An 8,658-nucleotide genomic window follows, 5' to 3' on the forward strand; every position below is an offset into this window, starting at 1 on the left:
GCGAAATTTAGAGAGAGAGAGCTAGGGTTTGTGTCTGTAGGTCATTCAAGTCATCCATTGATGATTGAATTGGACTGAATTGTCTTCTTAATCAAAGCTTTGAAGCAAGATCAAGAGTGTGTCTTATTGATTGAAACTGTGAAGTAAAATCAAGTGTTTGTAATTGAAAAGTATTTTCTTTTCACAAGGGATTGTTGTTTAAAATCACGGGTGTGTGATTGTAAGGGAAGTGAGTGGGTTCTCATATCTAAGAGTGCTTAGGTAGAAATTGCACGGGTAGAGATTAGGTGAGAAAGACTGTAACTTGGTGAAGTGTACGGATAGTCTTTGAACTAATTCTATTATAGTGAATTTCCTTCCTGGCTTGGTAGCCCCCAGACGTAGGTGAGTTGCACCGAACTGGGTTAACAATTGCTCGTGTTATTTACCATTCTGTTTTTGTTTATCAATTGTTTATAACCAGATATCAGTTTCATAACATTACCTTCGACATCTTATATCTGATACCAGAATTTCATAAGGGATGGGCGCCACCACTTCCTTGCTTTGTGGTGAATGCCACCACTCCCTTTAGGTCATGTGACGGGTGCCACACATCCATGTGGTGGGCGCCACATGCCCATTTGGTATGGTGGGCCCCATGCTCTCTATTTTTATTCATTTTCTTCTCTTTTTCTTTCCTTTTTGTTATTTTCCACTTTGCTTGCTTATACATCTTTTATTCGATAAATACCCGCAATAAACATAAAATACTGCATAATAAGAAGTTTTAATCAAGTAAAAAGCAATGCATATGATGCCAAATATACGATACATTTTCGCGTTATCAAACTCCCCCATACTTAAACCTTTGCAAGTCCTCAAGCAAATGATGCGTATATGAATAAAAAGTTTAGTAATATCTTTGCAGCATAAAGTATCCAGACACGTAAAAGATACAGTTGCATTCGGATACTCATTCTAGTCTATAAAATCTACTTTGGTCAAAAATTGCATTACCAGGTACTCACTTCCACACTAAGGGTATCGTTGGAACACATAGTCACAATAGTGCAACCATAAGTCTCCCTCCTATAGAAACTAATCTGAATAATGTCGTCATGCCTAAACCTAGCTTACTAATCCTTCTCATTATCCTTTTTCATTCTAGCGCAATCACATTAAGCCCGTTATCCTTTCACATTCATAGCAAGATAACCTGTTAGTGACTATGATCTCATCATTCTTTCTTTCTTTCTTTTTCGCACTTTGGCTCAAATAACAGTAAAGATGGTTATATCGTTGGGCTAAATGACCGGGTGAGGGTCACCTAACTTAGAAGGAACAACATTTTTCATACATTTCTTAATCTTTTCTTCTTTTATGCCTGAGATCATACAATTATTTACATCGACTTCTTGCGTAGTGTGTGCTTAGGATGGTGCTGATTGCTAGATAAACTACTTAAGGAATATTGAAGGATAGAATTTAAGGCTATGGCATGACAAGTATTCAAATCGATCTTATACTTGGGAGATTTAAGGTGTTAAAACGATACCGATCTTGTAAAGTTTTTCCAAATCTCTACAACTCAACCTCAGTTTTATTTATAAGTTAGAAATTTCAAAAGATATACTGTATCTCTAAATCTAGGTTTTTTCCAAAATTATTTTGTATGGCTTAACAAATTGAGAGAATTAGTAAATAACGGAAACCACACATAAAGACTCGACAACACATTGATATTTGACTCGACTGACACTTAAAAACAATAACAAAAGGAAATAACAATAACAATAATTTAAATCTACCTAGAAAGCGATAAATGAAAGCGGTAAAGCTTCCTCCCCCATACTTAAACCTTGCATTGTCCCTAATGTAATGACATAAGATATGAGATAAAGGTAGAACCTGGGTAGCCTGCTACTGGTGCCTTCTACCACGTATACATGCACGTCCACCATTCCCAGGCTGGTGGGGTGGCGTATAGTCTTGTAGATCTTCCACACGCACTATCAGTGTTTCCATTTTATCGATCAATCCAGACGTGTTCTGTTCGGTTCTGAAAGCGGAGTCGTGCTGATCATGTTGCATCTGGAGAAGTATTTGCATCATTTCTGTTTGTTGATCTTCCATGTTTTGGATTTGTAGGTCGCGCTGGGCGTCTAGTTCGCTACACCATAGCAGTTCAGCATAGATCTCATCAAGAGTGGTTGGTGCCACATTTCTTCTTCCAGGTCTTTGGCTGGAGGATGTACCTGCCACATTTTCAGATGGCATGTGTGTGGTGTGTGGGTCAGTAGCGGGAGCAACTTACTCCGGAATATAATCCTCGTCAGTCTCCCCGCCAACAACTACATTCTCAGGAATGTGCCCGGGGACCTGGTTTGGCATCGGATCATTAATATAACAATAATATTCCGGGTTACGCACATATGTGCAAGTTGGATTTGGGAGGATGAAATCTTGTAACACATTATTTGCAATTATTAGATTAAACTTAGCGTCTCTCCTTCGGTTCACCAATTTCAGGCTCCTCGCCATATCAATGTCAATGGCATGATGCGGGAGCAGGGTTAGCCGGGAGAATTTTTCTTCGAGTCCTAGGACTCTGGCTATGGAGGTTATTAAACCTCCAAAAATAATCAGCCCTCTCTTCGCATTGACAATGGCCTGCATGTGAGAGAACATAAAAGGGACGGTATTCACCTTTTGTGGCAGAAAAGTGGTGAACAAATAAAAGAGTTCTTTTTCGTTCACCTTGTTAGAGTTTGCTCGGCCAAAAATGGTGGACGCCAATATTTGGCGGAAATATCAAAAATCCGGGTTGTGAATTAAAGTGGCTCGGTTTCCCTCAAAACTATGGGTTAGTGTACCTGTTATTTTCCTCCAAGATGGTTGAAAGGCACGTTGCCAACCCTCAGTATCTGGGACATCACTTAATACGCCATCCCCATGGGGAAATTGTAGCAGGTCCGCAAGTTGGGAAAATGTAAAAGCATATTCAATGTTGAACAAACGAAACTGGACAGTCCCACAGGAACAGTTTGTGTTGGGTGTGGGACTAAAAGTTAACTAACTTATAAATTCTAGTGTCAATTGAGCATAGACAAGGTCCTTAAAAGATAGGAAATAATTTAAATTTAAAGTGTCTAGCATATAGTTAACACTATCTAAGAATCCTAAGGCAAATAAGCAAGGTTCATCGGCATACCTTGTTGATTCAATTTTTCTTGCGCTTAGAGTCGTGTACGTCTCTTCCTGAAACTCCACTGGTTCTCTGTTTCTGAACACTATTTTGTATTCCCTCATCTATGCCATGACTGAATTTCACACTTCTTGTGTAATGTAGTGAGAATATATCTAGGGAGAGGAGAATTATGCGTATGAGAGGTGTGGTTTTGTGAGATTATGTTGGTGGTTTATATAGAGATGGTTGTGGTTGGGAATTGGTGAATGAAATAAATTTTATTTATGATCTTGAATTCCGTGGTTAAAGGATGAGAGAGTGGTTGAACAGTTTTAATGGAGTGTCCATCATGCAAGGGACATGGTAGTTAAAGCAATCATGTGACATTAGTACAACATCGTGCATGTGAATGTTAGTGTAGTGGCTAGCGCCACTTTTTATGTGTGTGGAGGGCACCACTACGGACAGGTGGCGGGCGGCACAGTCTTCACATGGGCGCCACATGGAGTGTTGTTTGTTCCCATGTGTGAACCTCTTTATGGTTTTGACCATAATTTTTCCATTTGAATTTTGATTGACCGGCATTAAAAGGTGGTTATATAATTTGGAAGAAGAAAACCAACATAATATATAGGTTGGAATGAGAAACAAGATATGGTAGAATGGCATTAAAACGCAAAATTGAAAAATATAAGAATGAGGTAGACAGGAAAAGATGATATAATTCGTCTACTGGAATAAAAATAAATGAAGTAAATAAATTCCCAATGTGTAATAACAATAATAAAATTCAAAACATAAAATAAAATAAATGTCAGTAAATCTGTAATATTCAAATAAATTAGCCATTACGGAGACTGCTGGTAGGAGGAGCGAATGAGTAGAAGTGTTGGTAGATGTGATCCAGGTTCTCAGTCACTACATCCATAAAGCCATGGAATTCCATATGCAAAGTGCTCAGCTCGCCTCTCATGTAGGCGATGTCTGTCTGGACAACATCGACGGCAGCAAGATGATCGGTAGGAGGTGCATCAGGTATAGCTGGGACGTGTGATTCAGCGTTAGAGAGAAAAGTATCATAGTGGTTGTAGATTTCGGGTGTCTCTAGAGGAGAAGGTGATGCATCTGGTGGTCCATCCAAATCATAGAGCCAGTTGTTCCTATCATGTACACTCGTCATATGGTCTGGCAGGGTAAACATGTGTACTACTTGGCAGTTAATTAGAAATTCAAACACATTCGGGCCTAGGTTCCTAATGATACCGGTGTTGAAACAGAATTGGATGTTCATAGGTCGTATAACCCTGATGAGTGGGTGGTTCAATCCAATGGCATTTGCTATCATGGTCACTAAGCCTCCCACTAAGATTGGTCCATGGTTATCTTGTGATATACGGTCCAAATTAGCTATCATAAATGTAGCGGCGTTAACAGGTCGGACCTGTGATGCACAATACATTATAAAGAGTTCGTCTTTTGACACAGAGGTTTTGTTCTATTTCTTTCCAAATAAGGTGTGAGCTAGGATCTTATTAAAGTAACGAATGGTAGGGTTACGAATGTTCTCGGAATGCTTAAGATCCGACTCAGGATGGTTGTTTCTTGTGATGCTACTCCAAAAGTAATCTAATTCAAGGTCTAAAAGCCTGTCTTCCTGGGTAATGGTAAAGGTATTAGGACCATTAGGGCATCCTAGGAGTTCATCTATTTCTATATCGGTGTAACAGTACTCATTATCGAACAACCTAAAGGTGATAAGGCCTTTGTTAAATCCCATACCATGGTTTGGCAGGTAAACTAGGGAGCTTAGGAATTCTAAAGTCAACCTACTGTTGGAACTAAATTTTCTTTTGATAGAAAAGGTGTCCCAACCTAGTTAGTTAATTAGGAATATAATGTTGTCTCTTATACCTAATTTCGTCATAGTACGTCCATCTGGGTATAAGGTTAGTTCCATTTCTCTCTGAGCTAGAGCCTCAAAACGTCTCCTTTGACCTCTGCCTGTGAATGTTAAGTAGATAACATCATTAAGTTAGTAATGGTCAATAGTAAAGAAAGATACCGATTGATTTTAAAATGAAAAATAAGCAATAATAATAATAATCAGAAATTTAGATAATTGAATTAATAGTTAAAAATAGAGTGTGGGTTGTCTCCCACCAAGCACTTTGTTTATTGTCGTAAGCTCGACATAAATAGAATAGATGTTAATCTGGTAAATGAGCGGGCGACTCTGCAAGCTTTACATTTTCGATGAAATCATTGTTATGAATGTTGTGGTAAAGTTTCAATGTTGCCTGTTTACTGTAAATGGTTCAATCGCTTTTCCCTTTATCTTTATCGCTCCATTTGGAAAGACATTGGTAATTACGAAGGGACGTGACCACCTAGAACGAAGTTTTTCGAGAAAGAATCTGAGGCGAGAGTTAAACAGAAGTACTTTGTCACCTTCCTTAAACTCTTTCTTTGGTATGCGATTGTCGTGCCATTTCTTAGTTCTTTCTTTATAGATCTGGGCATTCTCATACGCATTTAGTCTAAGTTCTTCTAGTTCATGGATATCTAATATTCTTTTTTCGACAGTGGCAGTATAATTGAGATTAAAGGTCTTAATGGCCCAATATGCTTTATGTTCTAATTCTACCGGCAAATGACATGATTTTACATATACTAGTTTAAAAGGTGTGGTTCCTATTGGGGTCTTGTAAGTTGTCCTATATGCCCAGAAGGCTTCGTGTAATTTTGAGGACCAATTTTTCCTAGAGGTGGCAACCCTCTTTTCTAAGATTTGTTTGATTTCTCGGTTCGAGACCTCTACTTGTCCACTCGTTTGTGGGTGATAGGGTGTTGCTACACGGTGTCGGACTCCATATTTCAGTAATAGCTTTTCAAAAATCTTTGAAATGAAATGGGAGCCACCATCACTGATGACAAGTCTCGGCATGCCAAATCTAGGGAAAATTATGCGCTTAAAGAGTCTAATTACCACTCGTGTGTCTTTCGTTGGAGAGGCTATGGCCTCGATCCATTTTGATACGTAATCGACCGTAACAAGGATATACTTGTTACGAAAAGAAGATGGGAATGGTCCCATAAAAACGATTCCCCAAACATCGAAGACTTCTACCTCATAGGGAGCAGAATGATAGTGGGAGATTATTTTTTCTACCTCATCTTTGGGGACACATCGACGGAAAATGTCGTCGGCGCCTCTCTTGAAAAGCAGAGACTCGTCCCAATAGTAATGTTTAATATCGTAGAAGAATTTTTTCTTTTATTGGTAAGTCAAGTCTGGTGGAAGCACCTCAGCTGCTAAGTAGTTGACGAAGTCAGCATACCATGGCAATGTGGTTTTAGTGTAAATTCCGACGGTCTTATTTTAGAGTTTTAGAGTTTTAGAATTAGGAATCTATTCCGTTCAAGTAAGACCGTAGATTAACAAAGAATCATTTTAACTCAGTTGAAGCATCGATCAAACTTATTTCCAATTATGGTTCCGGCGTAATCAGAATCGAAGATCGAGTTCAAGGCGTCATTCTCGCGAGTGAAATAGGAGCCATCAGATAATAAAAATGTACCATATTCGAAACAGGATCCACTCGATCTCGCTCGCGTTTCTTTCCGCTTTCTTCTTCTGTTACGATCCTTTCCTTTCTCCTTCCTATTTCTAATTTATCTTCTCTTTCTGTTATCTGTTATCGTTGTTGTGCGTTCTTCTGTTGTTGTGTATGGTTCTAGAGCGATGTGAGGGTGAAGATTGGAAGGAGTTCGTTATGTAGGTTCAAGAAGATGATTCCTGAATCGCGATGGATTTATGATATTTCATATTCAGAGTTGAAGTTGATGATTCATTCTCGAATCCGGAAAAACGAGAGTTGAAGGATTTATGAAAACAGAATCTGGCGCGATGGTTCTTCGAAGACGGCGTCGACTATGCAGGCGAAGCTTTTTTCTGTTTTTTTCTCGGTTCTTCCTAATCTTCTTCTCTTCTTCTTCTATGATAAATCGTATGCGACGAACCGTTAAGAGATAGTGAGATTCTAACTTTCCGCGCGCAAGAATTGATGTAAGTTGTGAGGTACGAATAATTCTGAAATTGGATGAGCTTGTTACGATTTGTGGTCTTTATCCTTCCGTCATGAGATTCCTTTATGCAGAGCGAAGAATGAACACCGAGTAGTGAAACATGGCGAGAGAGGACTTAGAGTTTTCTGGGGGAGTGATGTACGTGGAGTATGCACTGAAGATGACTAACAATGAAGCGGAAAAAAAAAGACCCAATTGAAGGTAACGAAGGTTTGTATTTATAGATTTCCAGAATCCTTCCCTTCTCTTTTTTCTGTTACCAAAGTTGTTATGGATTTGCAACTGAATCTGTTACTATTAGTTGATTGGAAAAACATGAACTATTAGGTTGAATTCAACTTATGGACTCCGTTAGTTTGAATTTTTTAGGATAAGTTAGAATCAAATCATGTTATGGTTTTTGGATTTACCTGTGAACGTATACACTTTGCAGGTTGATTAGAAGTTAGCTTGGAGGTCTTTGCGCTGCGATTTTGGCTTTGCAGCTTCACATTTGTAGCTTCTTTGCTTTGGCTTATTATTGCAGTCGATGCGATTATGTTGTGCGGCTGTCGTGTTTCCCTTGCAACTTGTGAGCTGGCCGGATTCGGATGTCGCGTTCGGAATGCTGCAGTGATTCCGCTGTGTTGATGATGATGTTGGTCGTGGCGGTGGCTTTGTTGATGATCCTTGATATTTGTTGTTGGTAGCTTGTAATTGCTTCTGTGTACCATCAACCTTGCATTTTATTTTATTTTTGTCTTATTTAAACCATGGATGTATGGATATATGAGTAATGGAATTAATATTTGGATAGTTGCTTTGAAATTGGATTGAATAATTGAATATGGAAATCAATAGATGGTGGTTTATTTGGATGTTAACATTGGATTGGATATGGTGGTAAAAAATGGATATGGAAATGGATTTAAAAATTGAATTTGGTTTGAAAATTTGGATATGAATTTGGATTATGGTTTGTGATGTAACGGATAAGAAAAATGGTTTTAAAAATTGGATTTACAAAATGGATATGGAAATTGGGTAATTGTTGGACATGTAAAAAAAAAGGACAAATGGGCTTAAAAAAAGAAATGAATGGGCTTAAGAGCTTCTTTATGCTAACGTATTATCATTAAAATCAAACCAAAAAGAATTTCTAATGGTGGAAGCAGAACGTGAACCATGACGAAATGATCGTTGGTATCTGTGCTAGATGATATGGTCGAGTATGCTAAGTTGACTTTGGTCAACTGGTTGACCAAAAAGTCAACAGTTGACCAGAAGTCGACTGATTGTGAAAAGATGATGAAATGGACTCCTTTGATTAAAATGTCTGTTCGAAAATGGAACCATGAAACCAATTGGGTCAATGTGATGAAATAATAAGGATCAATGGAATCAAGGGACCGAATGGGATCAAT

The 8,658-nt window shown here is 38.5% G+C and overlaps 1 protein-coding gene across 1 annotated transcript; it reads right to left on the bottom strand.

Annotated features, from left to right (window-relative positions):
• Positions 1–3,911: 3,911 nt before the first annotated feature.
• LOC127121351 (uncharacterized) lies at positions 3,912–7,802 on the bottom strand. Its single transcript, XM_051051867.1, has 2 exons — positions 7,666–7,802; positions 3,912–5,170 (listed from the first exon to the last, which is right to left on the bottom strand). The coding sequence occupies exon 2, from the start codon at positions 4,626–4,628 to the stop codon at positions 4,011–4,013; it is 618 nt and encodes a 205-aa protein (XP_050907824.1). The 5' UTR covers positions 4,629–5,170; positions 7,666–7,802; the 3' UTR covers positions 3,912–4,010.
• Between the last annotated feature and the right edge of the window lie 856 nt (positions 7,803–8,658).

The sequence above is a fragment of the Lathyrus oleraceus genome, chromosome 2 (assembly GCF_024323335.1).
Source record: "Lathyrus oleraceus cultivar Zhongwan6 chromosome 2, CAAS_Psat_ZW6_1.0, whole genome shotgun sequence".
Taxonomy (NCBI): domain Eukaryota; kingdom Viridiplantae; phylum Streptophyta; class Magnoliopsida; order Fabales; family Fabaceae; genus Lathyrus; species Lathyrus oleraceus.